Source organism: Aquarana catesbeiana, linkage group LG08 (assembly GCF_042186555.1).
Source record: "Aquarana catesbeiana isolate 2022-GZ linkage group LG08, ASM4218655v1, whole genome shotgun sequence".
Taxonomy (NCBI): domain Eukaryota; kingdom Metazoa; phylum Chordata; class Amphibia; order Anura; family Ranidae; genus Aquarana; species Aquarana catesbeiana.
The window spans coordinates 228,359,873-228,385,992 of record NC_133331.1 but is presented as its reverse complement, the minus strand read 5'-3'; the positions used below and the strand labels follow the sequence as shown (position 1 = coordinate 228,385,992).

General features: G+C 43.2%; 1 protein-coding gene across 2 annotated transcripts in view; it reads left to right on the top strand.

The window, feature by feature from the left end:
* Window positions 1-767: 767 nt before the first annotated feature.
* LOC141106278 (sperm flagellar protein 1-like) overlaps window positions 768-26,120 on the top strand; it is a 154,244-nt gene continuing 128,891 nt past the window's right edge. For both annotated transcript variants that reach the window (XM_073596919.1, XM_073596918.1), the window contains exon 1: window positions 768-966. In XM_073596919.1, coding sequence (XP_073453020.1) covers window positions 858-966 — 109 coding nt within the window. In that variant the 5' untranslated portion in view covers window positions 768-857. The remainder of the gene's footprint in view (window positions 967-26,120) is intronic.

Genomic DNA, 26,120 nt, shown 5'->3' with positions numbered 1-26,120 from the left:
AGTGGCAACCTGTGAAGCTCTGGTGAACTCCATGCCCAAGAGGGTTAAGGCAGTTCTGGAAAATAATGGTGGCCATACAAAATATTGACACTTTGGGCCCAATTTGGACATTTTCACTTGGGGGTGTACTCACTTTTGTTGCCAGTGGTTTAGACATTAATGGCTGTGTGTTGAGTTATTTTGACGGGACAGAAAATTTACACTGTTATACAAGCTGTACACTCACTACTTTACATTGTAGCTTAGCATTGTAATTTATTCAGTGATGTCACATGAAAAGATATAATAAAATGAGGGGTGTACTCACTTGTGTGAGATACTGTAGGTTCCATGCTAAAGAACATTATTTTTCTCAAGTAGTTATGGGTAAAGTTCCCCTTTGAGGACTGCACGCAAGAGGTGGCTGAATTGTGTTGTCACCAGAACAGGAATAGAGGAGAAATCTTCCAATGGGGTCGCTAATTATGGTAACTACCGGGGCGTTCCCTCACTTTCTGATGTGGTTACAGGACAAAAATAAATAAATATGACAGGGGTATAACTTTTGCCTACTGCATCCAAAACAAAAAAGGTTTCACTGTTAATTTTACTAATTAGTAACTTAAGCAGTGATGAGGCAACAGATATAAGAGAAGTGTGCTGGAATCCTGCGGAGACTCAGCCTCCTCTCTGGGAATACAATAGAACCAGGCTGTCCTCAGTCTGAGCGCGGTTCTCCTCGGTTTGTCCCTCTCCGCTTCCCGTACATTCTAGATATGAGCGGCATGTTGCCTAGCAACTGTTTCCGGTCTCCATAGGAACAGACACACAGAGCCCAGATCCGGTGACCGATCAGAGGAAGGTGTGTGTTCAGAACGATGAACGAGAAGATCGGCGGAGATCAGCTGCAGGAGCTGTACGCCTGGATAGACCAGATCCCTCTGAGCCGCCCCAAGAAGAACATCACCCGGGACTTCAGTGATGGAGGTAGGGGGAGGGGGAGGGGTGTCCATCCATCCGTACATCGTATAGAAATCACAGGGAGGATGGAGTGACGTCCACAGACCGGAGAGACAGGAAGACAAATCATAGACTTCACATGTCATTCATTTATAGTTATTATTGACCTTCAATGTATGAAGGAGTCTCTTCAGTGTTTATATACAGGAGATATCTGGGAGATTTTACCCCTTCATGACCAGACCAGCACTGCAACTTAACTTTAACCACTTCAGTACCGGGCACTTCCCCCCCTTCCTGCCCAGGCCAATTTTCAGCTTTCAGCGCTGTCGCACTTTGAATGACAATTGCGCGGTCATACAACACTGTACACAAACAGAATTTTTATCATTTTGTTCTCACAAATAGAGTTTTCTTTTGGTGGTATTCGATCACCTCTGCATTTTTTATTTTTTGCTAAACAAATAAAAAAAGACCGAAAATTTTGAAAAAAAACCCCCCAGTTTTACTTTTGTTTCTGTTATAAAATTTTGTAAAAAAGTAAGTTTTCTCCTTCCCTGATGGGCACTGATGAGGTGGCACTAATGAGGTGGCACTGATGAGGTGGCACTAATGAGGTGGCACTGACGGGCACTGACCATGGGCACTGGTAGGCGGCACTGGGTGGCACTGATATGCAGCACTGATGGGCATTAATAGGTGGCACTGGTGGGCACTGATAGGCGACACTGAGCACTGAAAGGCTGCACTGATGGGTACTTATGGGTGGCACTGATAGGTGGCACTGCTGGGCACTGATACATGGCACTGATGGGCACCAATATGTGGCACTGATGGCATTTATAGGCATCACTGATGGCACTGACACTGGCAGGCATTGGGAATGGGCACTGATAGGCAGCTGCCTGGGCACTGATTGGCATTTCCCTGGTGGTCTAGGGTGGCATACCTGGTGGTCCAGGGTGGTGCCAATCCCTGGTGGTCCTGGCGGCATTCTGGTGGTCCTGGGTGGGCATCCGAGGGGGGGCTGCGCTGATAAGCAATCAGCACAGACCCCCCCTGTCAGGAGAGCAGTTGATCGGCTCTCCTCTACTGTGAGTGAGGAAAAGCCGATCAACGGCTCTTCCTGTTTACATCGTGATCAGCCATGATTGGACACGGCTGATCATGTGGTAAAGAGCCTCCGTCAGAGGCTCTTTACCGAGATCGATGTAGCGGTGTGTCAGACTGACACACCGGACCACCGATCGCCGCAGTGTGCGCCCCCAGGGGTGCGCGAGAGCAGTCGCTTTGGAGGGCCGTCATTTGACGGTGGGCGGGCGAGCGGCAAGTGGTTAAGGCCCCTTTCACACGGGCTTTCCTATCAGATCCTCCTGTCAGTTTTCAGGCTGACCTGATCAGACGCTCCATTCAGCTCGTTTGCAGTACATTGTGGGCGATCAGTCCGAAAGCATATATATATATATATATATGTATATATGTATATATGTATGTATGTATGTATAGTATAGTATAGTATAATAATAAACAAAAAGCCTAGTGCATCTTTATAATGTGTGTTTTGGTGCACAACAAAATGCACATCTGCTAGCCACGCTTGGGGTGTCATTAAGAAACAGTGGCTCTGCAAGCGCTATGCATGTTTTCAGAAACATGCACAGAAATGTTCATTCCTGCGCACGTCCCTGGAACGCACAGGTGTAAATAGGGCCAAATGGGCTGCCCTATGTGCTACAAACACGGCGGAGTAGCTCATGGGGCATTTGCCGCAGTCCGGCTTGCACATCTCTTACAGAATGTTTTGCTGTGTTTGTCGAGTCATTAAGACCCCTTGCACACTGGAGCGTTTGCAGGCGCTATAGCATTAAAAATAGCGCCTGCAAACTGCCCTAAAACAGCTGCTCGATTCACTCCAGTGTGAAAGCCCGTGGCCGGTGCGCTGGCTGGGCCTGCCAGCAGCTTCTTTGGAGCGGTGAAGGAGCGGTGAACTCACCGCTCCTCCACCGCTGCTCCCCATTGAAATCAATGGGGCAGCGCTGCGATACTGCCGGCAAAACGCCGTTTCAGCTGCGTTTTGCTTGCGGATTTAACCCCTTTTCGGCCGCTAGTGGGGTGGTTTTAACGACGACTAAAATGACGGTTAAGGCGGTGCTAAATATAGCGCCGCTTTACCGCTGACGCCAGTGGCGGCACAGTGTGAAAGGGGTCTAACAGTTAATATCACTGCAAGAGCGATGTGCATTTTGGAAACATGCAGGTGTGAATGGGGCCTAATAGTCTGCTCATAGTGTAACACTTCTGTATGCACTTTGTTGCACATTTTTGCAAATGTTTTATTGTATGATGTATTATTGTTGCGTTTAAGTTATGATACTATGAGCACTGTATTAGGGGTATACTATCACTGTTAGTATAACTTTTTAAATTTATAGTAGGCTGGTTAAATACAGCAAATTTTTGGGGTTATGGCATTCTTTGTTGCTTTCTAGCATGGAGATGGGATGAGCTGCAGTGTTCGGAAGCATGTGAGACAAATGGAGGTAAAGAAAGTTTTTTGTTTACTTTATGAGGTTTGCGCATCATATAGTAATTCCATCTGGTACTTTTCCACATTTGTCACGTTACAACCAAAAACGTAAATTTATTTTATTGGGATGTTATGTGATAGACCAACACAAAGTGGCACATAATTGTGAAGTGTAAGGAAAATGATAAATGGTTTTCAATTTTTTTTTACAAATAAATATTTGAAAAATGTGGCGTGCATTTGTATTCAACCTCCTTTACTCTGATTCCTCTGATACCCCTAACTAAATTCAAGTGGAACCAATTTCCTTCAGAAGTCACCTAGTTAGTAAATAGAATCCACCTGTGTGGAATTTATTCTCAGCAGCGGCAGCCCATCCATTAGTGGCGCCCGGGCGCTGCCCCCTCTCTCCAGGCCACCCTCTATATGCAATGGATAGATTCATGCTTAGCCGTGGCCACCCTCTATTCATGCGTCCGGCCCCTTTCAGGGCACCGGGCAAATGAATTACAGCGGGCAGTTTTTTTTTGAAGCACCTGATTAGAGCCAGAGGCTCTAAAAGGCTTGAAAATAGGGTGGGCTGGGATCACAGAGAATGTGACCGGAGCCCACCAAGGTGCAAATGCTGTTGTAACACACCTGGGTGAGCTCTGGTCGTTGAAGTTGGTATACTGTTTGGTATACTGTTTGCCACCCCCCCAAAAAAATTTAATCGGCCTCCACTGATTTTCAGTACAAATACAGCTGTTCTGTGAAGCCCTCAGAGGTTTTATAGAGAACCTTAGTGAACAAATAGCATCACAAAGGCCAAGGAACACACCAGAGAGGTCAGGGATAAAGTTGTGGAGATGTTTAAAGCAGGGTTAGGGTATAAAAAAATATCCCAAGCTTTGAACATCTCACAGAGCACTGTTCAATCCATCATCTAAAAATGGAAAGAGTATGGCACAACTGCAAACCTACCAAGACATGGCCGTCCACCTAAACTTACAGGCCGGGCAAGGAGAACATTAATCAGAGAAGCAGGTAAGAGGCCCATGGTAAGACCCCTTTCACACCAAGGCGCTTAAAAAACGCCCTAATACGCCTTAGCATTATTACCGCGTTTTTACAGCGTTTTAGGGGCGCAGTAAAATTAACGCAACGCTGCAGGCGTTTTAACAGCATTTTCCAAGCGTTATTGAAGCATGTGTTATTGATTCTATCTTTCTGCTTGCATGTTTATCCTTTGTGAGATCATGTAAAACAAGCAGTGTCTTGTAAAGTAATAAGCAGTGTCTTGTTTTACTTCAAATCTTCATTTTTCTGGGATTAATTCTTTTTTTGGCACTTTAATTTTAGTTTTTTTTGGCACTTTGATGGTCTGTTTAATCATTCTGACCTTCCTACAATTTCAGTCCTGTTGTTGTAGATGCTCTCTTTTCTGCTTGCGCTGCGTCGCTCGGGACCCGGTGCGCGTGCCCGGCGGCCGCGATGTCTGCGATTGCCGGGTAATAGAGCAGGACCGTGGATCTTTATATGTAAACACAGATCCATGTGTTGTCAGAGAGGAGAGGAGAACGATGGTGTGTCCCTTGTACATAGGGACACCGATCGGTCTCCTCCCCTAGTAAGTCCCCTCCCCCCACAGTTAGAATCACCTCCCTAGGTCATACATTAACCCCCCTAGTGTTAACCCCTTCCCTGCCAGTCACATTTACACAGTAATCAATGCATTTTTATAGCACGGATCGCGGTATAAATGTGAATGGTCCCAAAAATGTGTCAAAAGTGTCCGATATGTCCGCTGCAATATCGCAGTCACAATAAAAATCGCAGATCGCCACCATTACTAGTAAAAAATAAATAAATAAATAAAAATGCTATAAATCTATCCCCTATTTTGTAGACGCTATAACTTTTGCGTAAACCAATCAATATACGCTTATTGCAATTTTTTTTTTACCAAAAATATGTAGAAGAATACATATCAGCCTAAACTGAGGAAAAACTTTGCTTTAAAAAAAAAAAAAATTGGATATTTATTATAGCAAAAAGTAAAAAATATTGTGTTTTTTCAAAATGGTCCCTCTTCTTTTGTTTATAGCGCAATAAATAAAAACCACAGAGGTGATCAAATACCACCAAAAGAAAGCTCTATTTGTGGGGAAAAAAATTATAAAAATTTCATTAGGGTGCAGTGTAACATGACCGCGCAATTGTCATTCAAAGTGCGACAGCGCTGAAAACTGAAAAATGGCTTGGGCTGGAAGGGGGTGAAAGTGCCCAGTATTGAGGTGCTTATGGAAGAGTGGCAAGAAGAAAAACATTGTTAAAATAAAGCCAAAGGAGTCCCGTTTGCAGTTTGTGAGAAGGCATGTGGGGGACACAGAAAACATGTGGAAGAAGGCACTCTGGTCAGATGAACTTTTTGGCCTAAAAACAAAATGCTATGTGTGACGGAAAACTAACACTACACATCACACTGAACACACCACCCCCACCATTAAACATGGTGGTGGCAGCATCATGTTGTGGGGATGCTTTTCTTCAGCAGGGACAGGGAAGATGGTCAGAGTTAATGTGAAGGTGAATGAAGCCAAGTAAAGGCAATCTTAGAAGAAAATCTGTTATGCCCCGTACACACGGTCGGACTTTGTTCGGACGTTCCGACAACAAAATCCTAGGATTTTTTCCGACGGATGTTGGCTCAAACTTGTTTTGCCTACACACGGTCGCACAAAGTTGTCGGAATTTCCGATCGCCAAGAACGCGGTGACGTACACCACGTACGACGAGACTAGAAAAGGCCGGTTCAGAACCAAGCGCGGCACCCTTTGGGCTCCTTTTGCTAATCTCGTGTTAGTAAAAGTTTGGTGAGAGACGATTCGCGCTTTTTCAGACTCGTGGCTTTCAGATCGTTTTCTGCCGTTCAGTTTGTGCTTGTGGGTTTGTATCTGCTCTTTAGTGCGTGCAGTCAGTTCGTATCAGAGTTTTCTGTGCGATCTTGCCGGCTCGTTGCTGTTTTTCAGGTCGCTCTTCACAGGCCTTGCTGTTCTTCAGTGCGTTCTGTTACTTCGTTCTGAGCAGCCGACCGTTTTCTAGCCATGTTTCGTATGCGTACTCCTCGTAGAGTTAGTGCTGTGCGGGGGCTTGGTGTTGGGGTCCTGACCTTGACACAAGTCCAGTCCATGAACAGGGTGGGGAGGAGTTCATGGACCAAGAATTGGTTGCTTCAGCATGACCAGTTCTGTCATATGCCTTTGCTCCGTGAGATCCGTGAGAATAATCCTGATGATTTCAGGAACTTTCTCAGGATGACAGACCCCGTGTTTCACCGTTTGTTGGCTTCGCTGACCCCCTATATTAGCAGGCAGGATACCTGCATGAGGCAAGCCATCACTCCGGAGCAGAGGTTGGTCGCTACCTTGCGGTATTTGGCCACAGGGAGAAGCCTGCAGGACCTCAAGTTCTCGACAGGCATCTCCCCCCAGGCTCTGGGGATCATTATCCCAGAGACTTGTTCTGCCATCATCCAGGTCCTGCAGAAGGAGTATATGAAGGTAAGATTTTTATCCTTTTATATCACATTTTATTGTATTGAATGTTTGATAATATATTGTATTTCTTCCCTCATTCCCTAATTACCATGATTGTAATATGCTGTGAATGTCCCCTTTGTTCTCATGCATGCTGGATTTTTAGGTAATTATTATTTTATGTCCTTCATACATATTTGCCCTTCAATAACCTCCCCAGCATGGTCTTTCCTGGCCTATATTCACCTCATGTAGTCACTTAACAATGTATTTTATCAGCTCCATAGTAGTGCTTTACCCCAAACACCCCCTAAAATGTTTGGAAATGTTATTTTTGATTTAAATTCAGGCAGAGTACCAGAGGCTTTTTTTTGTGGTGTCCCCAAATTTTTTGTAACCCTCCCTCCCCCCAACTGCTAAGTCAGCTGATCACAATTCTCTATCCTCAATCATCTATCTGCTGACTTTGCCAAACCCATACACACTATACCCACCTCTTTACTGGTCAGATTTATGGATGAATTCCCCAAAGCATGTAGTGCAATGGCCTGCCTGTATACTTTCCAATGGTACTGTTTAAAGTTTTTGTATCCTATTATTATCTTGATAGGTAATAGCAGAATGTTCAAATGTCCTCAAATGTGTACAGTGTGTATTTATATCTTTGTATTATGACATTTCTTACCTGTCCAGTGGTCTGCCAATAGTGTAACTAAGGAGGGGCTGTTCCAAGTAATACCCTGTATTTAGGCATTCATCTCACAATGAAGTGAAGAGGGTTACCTGTCCAAGAGTCCCCCCCCCCTATAATGTTAGAAATGGCCCATGAGAGGGGGGGGAGGGGGAATATGATAGGTGTACCTTATACTTTGTTGTTGTTAAATTCCCCTTAGTAAATGCTATCTGGAGGTTGCCCCATAATGTTTGTGTCTAATCTGCTTGCCATGTTTCTGTGAAAAAATAGTAATGTTTATTGTTTTTTCCTCAACAGTTTCCTTCAACGCCACAGGAATGGCAGACTGTGGCCTCCCACTTTGCCCAGCGGTGGGACTTTCCTAACTGCGGAGGGGCAATTGATGGGAAACACGTCCACATCGTCCCACCACCCAACTCGGGGTCGTACTATTATAATTACAAGGGGTTTAATAGTATAGTGATGTTGGCGGTGGTGTCGGCTAATTACGAGTTCTTGTATGTGGACGTGGGGAAGAATGGCCGGATGTCCGATGGTGGAGTGATCGCCCAGACGGAGTTCTACAGGCGTCTCCAGAATGGCAGCTTGGACTTGCCACCTCCAGAGGACAATGTTGAAGGTCTCCCATTTGTGTTCGTTGCTGATGAAGCATTTGCGCTGGGGGACCACCTGATGCGGCCATTCCCGATGAGGACCCTCACCCCGGAACAGAGGGTTTTTAATTACCGGCTGGCCAGAGCCCGAAGAGTGGTGGAGAACACATTTGGAATCCTGGCCAGCCGGTTCCGATTATTTCTGACACCCATCCATATGGCGGAGTATAAACTGAACCATATAATACTTGCCTGCTGTGTTCTCCATAATTTTTTAAGAAAACATTCAGCCAACTATGCTGGCTCAGTTGGGCCTGAGGCCGGAATCCCTAATCCATCAACACTGACGGCGCTTGAAAGTGGCCGTCCTGGCTTGCCCTCCCTGAATGCCCGTGATGTCCGGTTACGCTACCTGGAGTTCTTTGCAGGTAGGGGGGCTATCAATATGCCAGACAATCTGTGACACCTTTTTCAAATAAAAAACAACCAAACGAAATTCTTTGTGGACATTTACTGCTTGTGTTTGTTTTAGCTGACCCTGACAGAAATGTGTTGAGTGCAGAAAATGTTGTGATTGGGTAACCTTATAAAAAACAGTGTTGGCTGGTACTTCCTAAATGCAAAAACACATTTCACTACAAGTGCACTTGCAACTGCTCTGAACCTGCACTTGTAGTGCAAAGTGTATTTGCCCTTAGGAAATAACCCCCATTTTTGCATAAAACAGCAATTACATCACCCCAAAAGTGTTGTAGTGTTGAGACAATAATCCACACATTCTTGAGTAAGGCACTTTTTTATACCTGCACAATCACATGTGCATTTCCCTAAGGTTTTTAAAACAAACCAACATGTTTGTTGTATAACAATGTTTGCAGTAGCATTATCAAAAATCGAAATATCCATTTCAGATAAAACAGGCCTGTGTAAAGCCAACAAGAAAGCCAAAAAACTTGAACTTACAAAGTTCACATTAGGTAAAACCTGAAGGCTATATCAGACATCAGTATTTAGGAACTGGTTTTGATATAGCGTTCAGATGGGGGGAAATCACCCCTGGAAAAGCCAAATTTGGAAGATGCACACCAATTTACGAATGTCAACATGTGCTATCTGCCATCAGGGGGGATCAAGGGACGTGTTTTGGGGGAGCAAGCCCTTCCTCAACGCTACTTTATAATTGAGGAAGGGGTTGCACCCCCAAAACGCGTCCATTGATCTCCCGTGATGGCAGATAGCACATGTTGGCACACTGTGTGCATCCTCCAAATTTGGCTTTTCTAAACATTGAAAAAATTTTCGTACGATAAAACAGGTGATTTTGTGGGGTTTAAATTCGCCCCAAAACATCAATGATGTTATTATTTTTTTTAATAACATCACTGATTTGTTGCTGGATGTTTTGCAATTGGAGATTACACCCCATGATCTCCCCGATCAGTATCTGGGCACTTTCAGATGTAAAGCATTCTGGATCACGATCACCTAAAAAGAGATAAAGAACAAAAAAAAAGGTCTCAAAAATCTGCCACCATCCATCTCTTTTACCTGAGCCTGTGGTCGCAGACACTCACCTGTTGTGGTGCCAATCTCCACTACGTCTTCTTCTTCCTCCTGCTCAGCTTCTTGGGTTGGTATTTCCCCTTCTTCCAGGGGGGGGGGGGGGGTCTCTGGTCTCCTGGGATGAGGGGTGTCCGAGTCTTTTCTCCCCTATGTAAAACAAAAATGGTATAATTAGCACACAGATATTTGATGGCAGAACTAGAAATGGGAAACATTGCTTGGAAGTGGGGTACAATTGTCTATTTTAGCAGAGTTCCAAGATGTATATTTTTTATTGCCCTTTGTCAAGCTGCAATACTTTACCTGTTTAGTACAAGCTTCACAGATGTAGCCCCCCCTATAGTATACACTGGAGCACCTGTGTGGCCCCCCCTAATAAAAATGGTGTTCTTGTGTCCCACACTAGTGCTCCAGTGTCCAGATGTGAAAACAGCTGCTGAGTGTTCTCTCCTTACACACAATCTAGTTTGCATTTCATTCTAGTAACAAACCCATCTACACAAACAAATATTTGGCATCCAAGTAGGCCCCCAAAAATGTGTGAAAATGCATATGGCCTTAACAATGGTGTTCTAGAGGCCGAAAGAAAAATGTTTGATACGAACAAATAATGGGCCCATGAACATTAAAGTTGACCTTTTTAAACATTACAATTAATAAAAGCATATGGAGCAGAACGAACGTAATAAAGACAGAAAGAATAGGAACACAGCACAACTACTTACTTTTTTGCAGCACTCTCCGGATCTTTTGGTACTGCTCTGGCTCTCTCAACTTCAGGTCCGACCACCGCTTCCTGAGCTGATCTTTAGATCTTCGTACCCCGAAATTCCTCTCAAGACTCCTGACCACTTTCGCCATGATCTTGGCCTTTCGGATGTTTGGGTTGGGGTAAGGCCCATATTTTTCGTCATAGTCGAACTTCCTCATGATGTCGACCATCTCCAACATCTCCCCAAACGACATATTTGTGGCCTTAAAACGTCTCCTTCTGGATCGGGACGCGCCTGGATCCGGGCTTTCCTCCTCCTCCTCCTCGTTGCTAGAATTAGCACGCACCTGCTGTAACTCCGCCATGTGCTCTTCACCCACTGCGCCGAACGAAAAGGGGCGGGGAATACACTAGAAAGAACGTCAGGGGTGGGCGGAGTTACACGCATGCGCAGTGTGTATAAAGCGTAACACGCGTGCGTATTACGTACGATCTGTGAGCGGAGTCTTGTGTTGTGTCTTGCAGTGAACATGGATATCTTAATGAAAGACAATGACTTCATGTCAGTATTCATAGAGATGCTAAGTGAGCTGCCCTGTCTGTGGGAGATTACCCACCCCCATTTCAAGAACCAAGCAAAGAGGAAGGCAGCACTGGAGCAATTGTGTGAAATTGTGAAGCAGGTGACCCCCACGGCAGACATCACCTATTTAAAGATATTAATTGGTGGCCTGAGGAGCACATATCTAAGGGAGCACAAGAAGGTCCTGGATTCACAGAGATCCGGAGCAGCAGATGACATCTATGTCCCCAGGATGTTGTACTACGACAGGCTGCACTTTCTGGCAGGCCAGACTGAACCCAGGCCATCCCTCTCCAGTCTTCCTTCCACGCTTCCTTCCCCCCCGGCTGAGGCTTCTGACGCCCAACCTGGGCCTTCCAGGCCACATGTGGAGGAGCCCAGATTGAGCCAGGTATAGCATTCCTCTAAATATTTCTGCTTGTCCAATCAATGATGTTAACTAGATGTTAGTTGGGAGTACTAATTTAGGATTGTGATTGATGATGCAAAAACTAAAACCATGTCCCTTTTTCATACACAGGGAAGTCTCAGCCAGGAGGTGGCCGGGCCGAGCCGGCTGGCTGATATCAAGGTCCCTCCACCCCCCCTGAAAACAGAAAGTGGCAGTAGGAGGAGTACCCTAGAGGAGGCTGCTATAGCATTCTTTTGGAGGGCTACAGAGGTCCTGGGAGCACCCCACACCATGCAGGAGAACATTGCTGCCTTCATAGCCTATAAAATGCAGAGGATGGAGGAGGGCCAAAAAGCCATGTGTGAGGCCCTCATATCGGAGGCTCTGGAGAAAGGTATGAGGGGCCAAATTACACCTCACACACATCTTTGGGATGGTCCTCCTCCTCCTCCTGCAGGTCCTCCTCCTCCTCCTCCCTCTCCTCCAGGTCCCCCCAGTCCTCCTCCAGGTCCCCCCAGTCCTCCTCCTCCTCCAGGTCCTACTCCTCCTCCTGCCACATCTCCAACTGCACAGCCACAGCCGGGAAGGAAGCGTGGAAGGAAGACCAGACAGTGATTGCCCTGAGTTCAGTCTGGTCGGCCAAAAGATGCAGCCTCTTGTGGTACCACAGCCTGGGGACACACATGTCATCTGCTGCTTTCCAGATCTCTGCGAATTCTGGACCAGACTGCACTCCCTTACATATGGACTCCTCAGGCCACCAATTTTGATGTTGAAGAATTGATGTCTGCCGTGGGGGTCCCAGGCTTCGCTAATTTCTCTTGTTGATCCAGTGTTGCCTTCCTCTTTGTTTGGTTCTGATCCCTTAATAAAGGATTTTTGTTTTGAATTATACTCTCCTATGTGTTTTACTTCAAAAAGGACAGTTTGTTTGTGAGGATTCAGGTATATTTCAAATATACAATGTGAAATGAACAAGGGACACCAACACCAAACAATCTCCTTGAGATTAAATAATAAAATATATCAATGGTGTTGGGGTAACTTGACACACAAAACACACCCAAAAATATTCTGGAGTAAAAATAAAAATAACATTGAACAAAGATCAGCCTTGGAAAAAATCCAAACATTAAAGAAAAAAAAAGGCTTAAAATCCAAAATAAAAAAAAATTAAAAAATATAAAACTGTCAGATGTGACAACTAATAACAATATATTCAGGGAATCCCACTAAAAAAACACAAATAAAAGTTTGTGAGAAGTGTGTGTGAATATGAGCAGCAAAACTACTTAATTATTGTCACATTATAAAGAAGAAGAGAGTGCGCTGTATTAAACCATTTTGAACATTGCAGCGTGACGAAAGTGCTGTATCCATTGCGAACGCTAAGTTTACCAGAACGAGCTGTCCCGTGTCGGAATTTCTTCTGAGCATGCGTGGCACTTTGTGCGTCGGAACAGGCCACACACGGTCGGAATTGACGCGATCGGATTTTGTTGTCGGAAAATTTTATCTCCTGCTGTCCAACTTTGTGTGTCGGAAAATCCGATGGAAAATGTCCGATGGCGCCCACACACGGTCGGAATTTCCGACAACACGCTCCGATCGGACATTGTCCATCGGAAAATCCGACCGTGTGTACGGGGCATTAGTCTGCAAAAGGCTTAAGACTGGGGTGGAGGTTCACCTTCCAGCAGGACAACGACCCTACACATACAGCCAGAGCTACAAGGGAATGGTTTAGATCAAAGTACAGTTGTGCTCATAAGTTTACATACCGTGGCAGAATTTATGATTTCTTGGCCATTTTTTAGAGAATATGAATGATAACACAAAAACTTTTCTTTCGCTCATTTTTAGTGTTTGGCTGAAGCCATTTATTATCAATCAACTGTGTTTACTCTTTTTAAATCATAATGACAACAGAATCTACCCAAATGACCCTGATCAAAAGTTTACATACCCCAGTTCTTAATACTGTGCATTTCCCCCTTTAACATCAATGACAGCTTGAAGTCTTTTGTGGTATTTGTGGATGAGGCTCTTTATCTTCTCAGATGGTAAAGCTGCCCATTCCTCTTGGCAAAAAATCCTCCAGTTCTTGTAAATTCTTGGGCTGTCTTGCATGAACTGCACGTTTGAGATCTCCCCAGAGTGGCTCAATGATATTGAGGTCATGAGACTGAGATGGCCACTCCAGAGTCTTCACTTTATTCTTCTGTAGCCAATGACAGGTCGACTTGGCCTTGTGTTTTGGATCATTGTCATGTTGGAATGTCCAAGTACGTCCCATGCGCAGCTTCCTGGCTGATGAATGCAAATGTTCCTCCAGTATTTTTTGATAACAAACTGCATTCATCTTGCCATCAATTTTGACCAAATTTCCTGTGCCTTTTGTAGCTCAGACATCCCTAAAACATCAGCGATCCACCTCTGTACCTTTCATCAGTGCCTCCTTATTGTGCATCTTGAAACAGCCACACCACATGTTTTCAGAGAGTCCTTTATTTCTCCTGAAGTTATTTGTGGGTTTTTCTTTGTATCCCAAACTATTTTCCTGGCAGTTGTGGCTGAAATTTTAGTCTACCTGACCAGGGTTTGGTTTCAACAGAACACCTCATTTTCCACTTCTTGATTAGAGTTTGAACACTGCTGATTTGCATTCTCAATTCCTTGGATATCTTTTTATATCCCTTTCCTGTTTTATACAGTTAAACTACCTTTTCCCGCAGATCCTTTGACAATTCTTTTGCTTTCCCCATAACTCAGAATCCAGAAATGTCAGTACAGCACTGGATGAAAGATGCAAGGGTCTGTCAGGAGTCCAGAAACTCATTGACCTTTTATACACACACACTAATTACAAGCAAACAAATCACAGGTGAGGATGGTTACCTTTAATAGCAATTCAAACCCCTTTGTGTCAACTTGTGTGCATGTTATCAGGCCAAAATCACCAGGGTATGAAAACTTTTGATCAGGGTCATTTGGGTAGTTTCTGTTCTCATTATGATTTAACAACAAGGAGAGGGGCGCCTCTGAGTATATATCATAAAAACATTTATTAAAACAGCAATATCCACTCACATAAAAGTAGGAAGAGTTGCATTCAGGTCTGTTGGCTGGGCTGGAGAGATGCGGTGAAACTACAGGTCACAGCGGTTCCTGCAGGGCATGCCAAGTCCAGAGGAGGAAGGATGAGTAGGTGCAGCCGGGTGCAGTCTCTTGCAGTGAACAGTCCAACATAAATCCTGCTGTATTTAGGAGCCTGATCGTGCCCTGGATACAGGGATAAAAGTTCCAAGTAGAGGGAGAGAGGGATGTGTACAGGACGCTAGAGCAGCCGTTCAGCCGTGCTGCTGCTCTCCGCTGGATAGTAAGGGCCTCTGGGATAGGGCACGGCCGGCCGTGCAGGAGATTGCAAAGGAGGCTTGGAGAGCAATCACAGCGTGGCGCCCGGTGATGACGTCACACATATGCGACGCGTTTCAGAATAGGCTAGCCATTGGTGGACGAATTCCTTTCTCAAACATCAAGATCTCCCTCTACTTGGAACTTTTATCCCTGTATCCAGGGCACGATCAGGCTCCTAAATACAGCAGGATTTATGTTGGACTGTTCACTGCAAGAGACTGCACCCGGCTGCACCTACTCATCTTTCCTCCTCTGGACTTGGCATGCCCTGCAGGAACCGCTGTGACCTGTAGTTTCACCGCATCTCTCCAGCCCAGCCAACAGACCTGAATGCAACGCTTCCTACTTTTATGTGAGTGGATATTGCTGTTTTAATAAATCTTTTTATGATATATACTCAGAGGCGACCCTCTCCTTGTTGTTGTTCTAGCCTGCTGGACCCCGCTTTTGGTTCCTTTGGTGGCTGCCCTGACTGACCTCCTTTATATACTCCCAGTATACATGCATGAACATACACATGCAATTTACCAGCCAATCGTTTCTGGACTAATTGGTTTTAAATCCAAGGTAATTGTGTCTTGCGCCTTTTTACTTGTTCTCATTATGATTTAAAAAGAGTAAACACGGTTGATTGATAATAAATGGCTTTAGCCAAACACTAACCATGAGTGCAAGAAAAGTTTTTGTGTTATCATTCATATTCTCTGAAAAATAGCCAAGAAAACATAACTTCTGCCAGGGTATGTAAACTTATGAGCACAACTGTATATTCATTAGAATGACCCAGTCAAAGTCCAGACAAAAATCAAATTGAGAATTTGTGGCAAGACTTGAAAATTTCTGTTCACAGAGCTTGAGCTATTTTGTAAAGAATGGGCAAAAATGTCACTCTATAGATGTGCAAAGCTGGTAGAGACATCCCCAAAAATACTTACAGCTGTAATTGCAGTGAAAGGTGGTTCTACAAAGTATTGACTCAGGGGGACTGAATACAAATGCACGCCACACTTTTCACATATTTATTTGTAAAAAATTTTGAAAACCATTTATCATTTTACTTCCACTTCACAATTATGTGCCACTTTGTGTTGGTCCATCACATAAAATCCCAATAAAATACATTTACCTTTTTAGTTGTAACCAGGGGCGGACTGATAACTCATGGGGCAATAGGAGATTATGGGGCCCCCAGGCAATCAGAGATTATGGGGCCACACAGTATACACACACACAGTATACAATCACACAGTATACACATACACATACATGTACACACAGTATACACAGACAGATGTAAAAAAAAACCACAGATTTATACATACTGTCCCTGGTTTTACTGAGGCTGGAAACCCTGATGGGGCCCCCTAGTGGCCCAGGGCCCTCGGGCAGTGCCCAAGTGGCTCAATGGTCAGTCCGCCCCTAGTTGTAACATGACAAAATGTGGAAAATTTATTGGGGTATGAATACGTTTTCAAGGCACTGTAGTTGTACTTTAACATTTGACGGGTCCAGTCATAATTTCCCATGTGCCAGCTGCAGGAGAGAGGAGTGAGTGTATGGCAACAGCTAGCAATGACAGTGGTGTCATTGCCCATAGGCTCATATGGCCCATCTGATGTTGGCACTCCCTTGGACCTGAGTGGCCTTAAAATAGTTAAGTATACAGATCTTTCCTATACAGGTTAGTCAGATTAGGTGTTAGGAGGGAGATGGGAGCAGTAGAAGTGGTTTTTCCTGGAATTCTATTAATGGGGAAGCCTGCGGGAGCAAAGAAAAAGGTAAGTATATCACCTTATTCATCATCTGCAGGGCAAAATCAACAGAGCCTCTTCCTATACAATCTGATTGTACAATCCCCTTTAGTTCTTCCATCAGCTATGTAGTACTAGGGCCTGCCTGATTTCATACAAATTGAATGGATTGTTCAAGTGTGTGTGCTCCTTTTCCATAGTTCTGGTAAATCTAAAGGAAATTGTACAGAGATTGATTGCATAGTATATGGCCATCTTTATACAGGTACATAGGAGGGAGTGGATGGAGACACTCAGTTGTCAGGCCCCGTTCACATCTCCACGTAGCGAAAACTCACATTCCCAAATGCGTTTGTTTTGGGTATTTTGGAGCGTTTTCACTTGTCACGCATAGGGCAGCCTATTCACTTGAATGGGTTGTCCTATATGCAACAATCGCCCCAGAGAAGCTTCAGAACTTTTTTGGAGCGGAGCATGGCGTTTTACCGCATTTTGTGGTGCGTTTGCTGCACTTGGGGTGCCTTTAACATGTAATGACACAAACACGATGCAAATTTGCAGCATTTTTCTAAAACGCATGGCAAAGCGTGCATTTTCTGTGCAGTTTGCCATGAATTCGGAAACACGCAGATGTGAATGGAGCCTCATTGTTCTTGTGTAAACCTACCAACTTCACTTTTAGGCCCCTTTCCCACAGGCCTTCAGTTTGTTTCATCAGTTCAGTCACATTTTTTAAAAGAAAAAACGGATCAGTTTACATCAGTTTTTCCATCAGTGCTTTATGTCCACTTAACCACTTGAGTCAAATTTTTGGTTTACATTAGAGCGCCATGATTCTGGATAAAATGAGAATCACATTTTTTTTTCTTGGAATAAAGATTACGATTCTCTCACAATTCTCGCGGCGTATTATTATTATTTTTATACAGGATTCATATAGCGCCAACAGTTTACGCAGCGCTTTACAATATAAAAAGAGAGACAATACAGTTATAATACAATAAAATACAAGAGGATTAAGAGGGCCCTGCTCAGAGGAGCTTACAATCTAATAGGGTGGGGCAGGTGGTACAAAAGGTTGTAACTGTGGGGAATGAGCTGATGGAAGTAACATCATCTTTCACATTATACAAAAAAAAATTGGGCTAACTTTACTGTTTAGTTTTTCTAAATTCATTAAAGTGTATTTTTTTCCCAAAAAATTGTGCGCAAATACAGTGTGACATAAAATATTGCAATGATCGCCATTTTGTTCTTTAGGGTCTCTGCTAAAAATATATATATAATGTTTGGGGGTTCCAAGTAATTTTCTAGGAAAAAATACAGATTTTAACTTGTAAGTAACAAGTGTCAGGAAAAGGCTTAGTATTTAATTGTTTAAACTGCCTTCATTTACAGACCGAAGTTTATCCCTTTGATCCAAAAGAACTGAGAGATACATTGTATCTCTTCTCTTCTCTATCTCTCTGCGCAGAGGAATGTCTTTTTTTTTTTTGACAGCTTTAGCTCTGCACTGTTTACTTAGAATCGGGAAAATGCCAGTTAAGATCGAGAGGGGGGGTTAATCGAGATATTTTTTAATGATTAATCGTGCAGCTCTAGTATGCCTGTGTATTTGGGGGTGGGGTGGCTCATTTTTTTTTTTTTATACTTTTCATGTTTTTGTTTCTACTTATGATTTTATTGCTATCACATAGGAGACAATAGTCCCCTAAGAGATAGCAGATATGTGACATGTCCTCCTTGGGGGTGGGGGGTCAGTATGTGCAAGGAGAGGGGCAGGAGAGGTGAAGAGCAGTATACACAGTGAGGGGGCAGTCTGTACAGAGAGGCTCCTTCACTTGCCGACACTGACTGTCACTGTCAGCTTTTAAATGTAATTGTCGGATCTTTTTTTTTTAAATACTTCATAGCGCCGAGAAGGAGCTGTCATCCGGGCTCACCACTAAATTAAACAAAGGGGCGGGTCACCCAGTGACATCACACAGTGACCCTGCCCCTTTGTTTCATTTACCGGGCCTGAATGACAGCTCCTTCTCAGCGCTATAAAGTATAAAAAAAAAAGCTGACAATTACATTTAAAAGCTGACATTGACAGTCGGCGTCGGGAAGTGAGAGAGCCTGTCTGTACAGACTGCCCCCTCGCTGTGTATAATGCTCTTCTCCTGTCCTGCCTTTCTCCACCCCAACCCCCCCTCCCCCACAGTCACTGGTTGCTCCTAACAACCAATGCAAAAATGGATGCAATAACGGGCCACTCGTCTGTTTACATCCGTTTTTCGTCCGATCCATTTTTTTTTCGATCCATTTTTTTTTTTTTTAACGGATGAAAAATAGGACGTTCATCCATTCAAAAAAAAAAACGATGTTGACGGAAGCGGATGAAAATGGATGAAAATAGATTCTATAGGAATGCATTGATGTCCGTTTTTGATGGATGAAAAACAGACGAACGGTCGGTATGTGTGAAAGGGGCCTTAGGCTGCAGTTACACCTACAGTAGGCGGAAAACATTTTTTTTGGCTAGTTTTTCCAGTGACACACATAGGGCAGCCTGTTGACTCCAATGAGCTGCACTACACGTGGCAAAGTAGCTCATGGGACATTTTGGCTTAAAGTTTTTTACTGCGCTTTTTGCTGTGTCTGTCACTTGTTTTTTTTATGTGGCAAAATATGTGTTTACTTCTGTGTTTGATGTGCTGTTACCAATTAATGGCACTAAAAGCAGAACTAGTTCATTTTAGGTGTATAAAGGTGGCCATAAACTATACAATCTGATTGTACAATCTCCTTTAGATTTACCAAAACAATATAATAGGAGGACGCGCCTATCTTTCTAAACTCTCTGTATGCAATCAGGCAGGCCCTTGCACTACATGATGGTAGATCTAAGGGAGATTGTACAATCAGATTGTATAGTGTATGGTGAGCTTTAGAGAACCCAGGGCACACTTCTCCTGTTTTTGAATACTACAGCTCTATCCACATAGGCTGTTATCTGATCTCTCATCTCCTGCACACTCCAAAATGCCAAATGAACAAACTATGCAAGAATATGTCTTTGTATTTAGTGAGTGATCACTGATGTATTGCATTGGAAAACCGTGCACCTGTAGAAGTGGGTGGTAGTGATCTGCTGGAAGGCGGGAAGGCAGTCATAGGTGTGTGCTAATGAGGTGATGAATTCCTTCCTGTGTCTTACTGGCTTCTCTGTCAGATGTCTACATACCAGCAAGAAATGACACGTTCTAGGAAATACAGCAATGGCTAATGTAAGGCCTTGTTCCCAAAATTAGAGAAATCTTGTATTTTTTTGCAATAGAGGTACATTAATGGTGTATATATATATATATATATATATATATATATATGGTATAAATTTGATACATACGGGAGGTGGAATTTAGAAAAAAAGGTGAACTTTATAATTATGGGAATTGTTGTTATTATTATAGTAAGGGCCCTTTCACACTGGGGCGGCGTTGGCGGTAAAGCACCGCTATTGTAAGCGCCGCTTTACCGTCGGTATTCGGCCGCTAGCGGGGCGGTTTTACCCCCTGCTAGCGGCCGAGAAAGGGTTAAAAACCACCACAAAGCGCCTCTGCAGAGGCGCTTTGCCGGCGGTATAGCTGCGCCGTCCCATTGATTTCAATGGGCAGGAGCGGTGAAGGAGCGGTATACACTCCACTCCTTCACTGCTCCGAAGATGCTGCTAGCGGGACTTTTTTTCCCGTCCTGCTAGCGCACCGCTCCAGTGTGAAAGCCCTCGGGGCTTTTACACTGGAGACAAAGCAGTGGCACTTTCAGGTCGGTTTGCACTCGCTATTATTAGTGCAATAGCGCCTGCAAATCGCCCCAGTGTGAAAGGGCCCTTTGAAATTCAGAACAGAGGAAACTCAATGAAGCACAAATGTTGGCAGGCTGCCAGCTTGCTAATGTCAAAATACAGCAGCTGTTTCTAAGCTGTTATATACACTATCAACTTTAGGGCCTATTTGTTCATTTTGTTAACATGCATTTTGTTAAGGCATCTAAGGCAGGCCATACATGGGTCAAATTTCGAAAGAATTTTCTTTAGAAAATCTTATCTAAAAATTTTCGTTCAAATCTTGCACCATTAGTGGGCTGCAGCAACAGCCGATTTTCGTGCAGCCATTAAATTTGAGTAATCGAGCATGTTGGAAATTTTTTGAAAAGCAAACGAAAATTCCTGGAAAGAAAAGAAGATTCCCATGTTTCCCATTCTTTTCTGTAGCAACAGGAGGTGAAATTGAAGGCTTGGTTGGTTGAATTTCAAAATCAATGGTGGCACCATCGGATCTTCTGATTTTCAAAAGAAAATTCTTTCAAAATTCGATCATGTAGGGCCAGCCTATTTTGAATGAATGGGCTGCCTAAAGCACCAAAAAAGGTGCATGCAGTATTTGTGGGAGCTCGCTTCACTGAAATGCACGTTCAATGCTTGTTGTCTTATGATGGCGAAATATGTGTTGGGTGGAGTTACAGCATGTGACGTCATTGCGCACAAGGATTGTGGCTATCTTGTTGGTTTGAAACTTTTCAGTTACTGATGACATGCCTATTTTACTATGAATAATCTGAGTGTATGGAGTTTTTAATATATGTTGAAGCACTCTAACTATTACACCATGAGGCTGCTTTGTTTAGCCTTTTGATTTGTATGATATGGTGGCTTGAGATTTGATTTGGAGCAATCATCTGTGAGTGAAGAATATCTGCAATCCACAGTCCTCATAGAATTTGGCTGGAGCCTGGTGAGGCCTATTGATCATTTGAGCACTGTTTGATTGCTTATATTCTAGGTGGTCTATAGCTTGGGGTAAGAGGCTCTATGTGCTATGGTGAAGGTGGAGGAACTTTTCTTGGCACTATCCTGTGGTGTTTTTTTTATACACCAGAGGTGCCTTCTAATGTATAGCTTTACTGAGCACTTTGTATGGACTACTGTGAAAGACTCTTTTCATATATATTCCACTTTTGTTAGAAAGCGTTGCATTTTTATTTTATTACAGTTTTGATATTTGTTGCCTACAAATTGTGCTAGTTGCTTTTGTGTTTGAGATATATATATATATATATAATATATATATGTGTGTATATATAATATATATTGTACAGGTGAGGCGAACAGCACTCTTGCTGCACTCAAAATGTATTGAAAAGTAGAAGAAAAAACATATACAAATATCAAGTCGATCCAACAACAGTTTCGGGCTATAATCTTTTATGCCCTTCCTCAGGTAGAAACGAACATAACTGACAAACCATTCTCATTTTCAATATATGATCATCTTACACCGGGAACTAATTAGGCATTTACTCATCAATTATACAAACAAGAGCCTTCTAATTCTAATATTCTTAATCCCAAAGCGGGGGCTGAATAAGCTGTATTCAATCTCTACGATCTTAAAGGAGTAATTCTGGTTCAACCGATCACCCAAAAATATAAATACACTTGGTTAAAAAGCAAATAACCATTTAAATAGCTATAGGTACAAAAAGACATATCTTATAAAAATCCCTATAAAAATATTGCACACGGAGTACCATTAAAGTGATTGTAAAGTCAGAAGGTTTTTTTATCTTAATGCATTCAATGTTTCGGGATAAAAAGCCTTCTGTGTGTAGCAGTACCCCTCAGCCCTTCTAATACTTACCTGAGCCCCATCTCTGTCCGGTGATATCCACGAGTGTCTTGTCCATCTGAGACTCTTCCTCCTCATTAGCCGAGACACAGCAGCGAGCACCTGTGGCTCCCACTACTGTCAATCAAAGTCAGTCAGCCAATCAGGAGAGAAAGGGGGCGGACACAGGGAGCTGTGGCTCAGCTCGGGTGCGCCCATAGCAAGCTGCTTGCTGTGGGGACACTCGACAGGAGGAAGGGGCCAGGAACACAGAAGAGGGACCAGAGAAGCAAATCCATTGCAGAGGACAGGTAATTATGACATGTTTGTTATTTTTAGAGAAAAAAAAATGAGACTTTACAATCACTTTAGGTTTAATTCTCGATTACCCCCCATCTGTCATGGGAAACTGCATCTATACCCATAAAACGTGCCACTGTGAGTTTTATTCGTATAAAATGTCTTGCTAACGGTAACTGAGTTAATTTGTCACGTATAGAATATTTCTGTCTAGCTATGCGATCTTTTACTTTCTGTATTGTTTCCCCCACGTATAAAAGGCCACACGGACATTTAATAATGTAAACAACAAATAATGATTTGCAAGTGTGATATCCTTTAATCTCTATATTCAACCCACAATGTGGGTGATTTAAATGTTTTCCTTTTATCATGGAGCTACATTGACTACAGTTCAAACAAGGATAAGAGTCATTGTTAGGGGGACCTAAAAAAGTTCTAGTGATACTAGTTTTACGCCAATACTGGTCAGATTTTTCCAATCTACTGTACATGGTTCTACCCATTTGATATGATGGTATAGGCAAACTTTGAAATTGCACAATTTTTAGATAATTCTCCCTAAAGATGGACCAATGCTTTTTGATAATGTTATGTACCCGTACAGAATGGGAATGGTATTGTGTAACAAACGGTAATCTCCTACCTACATCTCTTCTTTTGCTTTTATCTCCCGTATCACTTTTCCCTTATTAATCTGTCTAGGGTAACCCCTTCCAACTAATCTATTTTCCATTTCATCTAGACGTTCTCGTTGTACTGGATCACTCATAAATTATTTTAACTCAAGTAAATTTACTTCTGGGGATTGATTTAAAGACCCCAGAGGGGGTAAAAACTTTTATAATATAATAGCTGATTAGGGTCTGTTGATTTAGTATAAAGATCACTATAAATAGAACCGTCACTAATCGTTAGACATGTATCTAAAAATGGCAATTTCTCCTGACTGATATTAATAATAAATTCCCAAGAGGTTAAGGTATGCATGAAACATTAATAGGGTATCCATGCCACCCCACCCCCCACCACACCACAAACATGTCATCTATAAAACGATACCAACATTTTCAATTCTTCTTAAAGAGAACATTACCATAAATAAAAGAATTTTCAATCATGCTCATAAATGCGTTTGCGTATGGGGGGGGCAATATTAGAGCCCATAGATGCTCCTCTAAGCTGTAAATAATGATATATATTCACCTGCTCTTTAGGTAAAAAAAAAATATTTTTCACCTAATATATATTTTTTTACCTAATATTAGAGCTGCACGATTAATCGTTAAGAATCAATGTCGTGATTCTTTTCCCTTCCCGATCTTCAAAACAGCATTTCACGATTCTTTCTAAGTGCAGAGAGTTCTCACAGCTGAAAAAAAAAAAAATCCAGGCAGCCTGCCAAGTTTTATCACAACATAGTAGATAAGTATAAACAAAGTAACATTTCTTCTTAGATCAAAGGAATGAACTTTTGCCTGTAGATGAGGGAAGTTTAACCACTTGCCGCCTTCCGGCCGTCGAATGACAGCGGGGCGTTGTGGCTCTCATTCTGGGTGGACATCGTATGACGGCGCCCAGGATGGCCGCTTTTACACGCCCCTGGGGGCACGGAGTACGGCGATGGAGGCCGCGCCATGTTGCTAGGACACGGCACGACCGCGGCTCTTTAACCATGTGATTGGCTGTGTCCAACCACAGCCAATCACATGTAAACAAGGAGATGCCGGTAATCGGCGCTCCTTGCCTCACACTGACAGAGTGTGAGGAGAGGAGAGCCGATCAGCGGCATCTCCTCACAGAGGACATCTAGGCACGTAATCAAGGCACTAATAATCCGATTACAATAAAGTGCCCACAGTGCCAGAAGTGAGTGCCAGCAGTGAATGCCCACCAGTGCCAGCAGTGAGTGCCCACCAGTGTCAACAGTGTCCACAAGTGCCAGCAATCAGTACCCATTAGTGATGCCAGTCAGTGCTGGCTATCACTTCTGCCCATTAAAGCGGAGCGCCGCCGAAAATTTTTTTTTTAAAAGTCAGCAGCTACAAATACTGCATCTGCTGACTTTTAAAACATGGACACTTACCTGTCCAGGGCGCCCGCGATGTCGGCACCCGAGGCCGAACCGTCTCTCCGTCCTCGGGTGCTGCCGCCTACATCTTCGGTAAGGGAATCAGGAAGTGAAGCCGTGCGGCTTCACTTCCCGGTTCCCTACTGCGCATGCGTGAGTCGCGCAGCGCAATACGGATGGTCCCTGCTGCCTCTGGGACCCGTGTGTTTCCCAGCAGGCAGCGGGGAGGGAGCAGGAAGTGGCGTAAATAACCGCAGGTTCTGCGGCTATCTATGCCGGAAGTGGGTACAGATACCTGTAATATACAGGTATCTGTACCCCCCTCCCCCCTGAAAGGTGCCAACTGTGTCACCGGAGGGGGGGAGGAATCTGATGAGTGGAAGTTCCACTTTTGGGTGGAACTCCACTTAAATACCCATCACTGCTGCCCATCAATGCCACCCATCAATGCCTATCTGTGCCCACCAGTGCCACCTAGAAGTGCTCATCAGTGCAACATATCAGTGCCAACTATCAGTGCCCTTAAGTGTGGCATATTTGTGCCTCCTCATCAGTGCCCATAAATGCTGCCTCATCGGTGCCCATCAGTGCCGCCTCATCAGCGCCCATCAGTGAAGGAGAAAAATTATTTATTTACAAAATTTACTGAGAGAAACTAAGAAAAACTTTTTTCAAAATTTTCAGCCTTTTTTTTTTTTTTTAATTTTTTTGGGAAAAGATAAAAAACCCAGAAGTGATTAAATACCACCAAAAGAAAGCTCTATTTGTGTGAAGAAAATTATATAAATTTCACATGGTTACAGTGTAGCATGACCGCGCAATTGTCATTCAAAGTGTGACAGCGCTGAAAGCTGAAAAATGGCCTGGGCAGTATAACTACAATGCCCTGTATTGAAGTAGTTAACCACTTAAAGACTAAACCTTTTTCTGGCACTTGCTTCTTACAAGTTAAAAATCAATATTTATTGCTAGAAAATTACTCAGAACCCTCAAACATTATCTATCTATCTATCTATCTATCTATCTATAGATATAGATATATATCTATCTATATATAGATATATATATATTTTTAGTAGAGAGCCATGAGAATAAAATGGTGGTTGTGGCAAGATTTTATGGCACACTATATTTGCGCAGCGGTCTTTCAAACACAATTATTTTTTGAAAAAATACACTTTAAGGAATTTTAAAAAATCTAAACAGTAAAGAAAAAAATAGTGATTCTCATTTTAGCCCAAATCGTGCAGCTCTACCTAATATGTGTTTTTTACCTAAAGAGCAGGTGAATTTATCTATAATGCACGTTCATCGACAACGTGCATTGGAGTTCTATTCAAAATGACTTGCATGCGTCTAAAAATGTTTGGTACAGTATTTGTTGTGAACAAAGGAATTCACATTAGAAGCAGC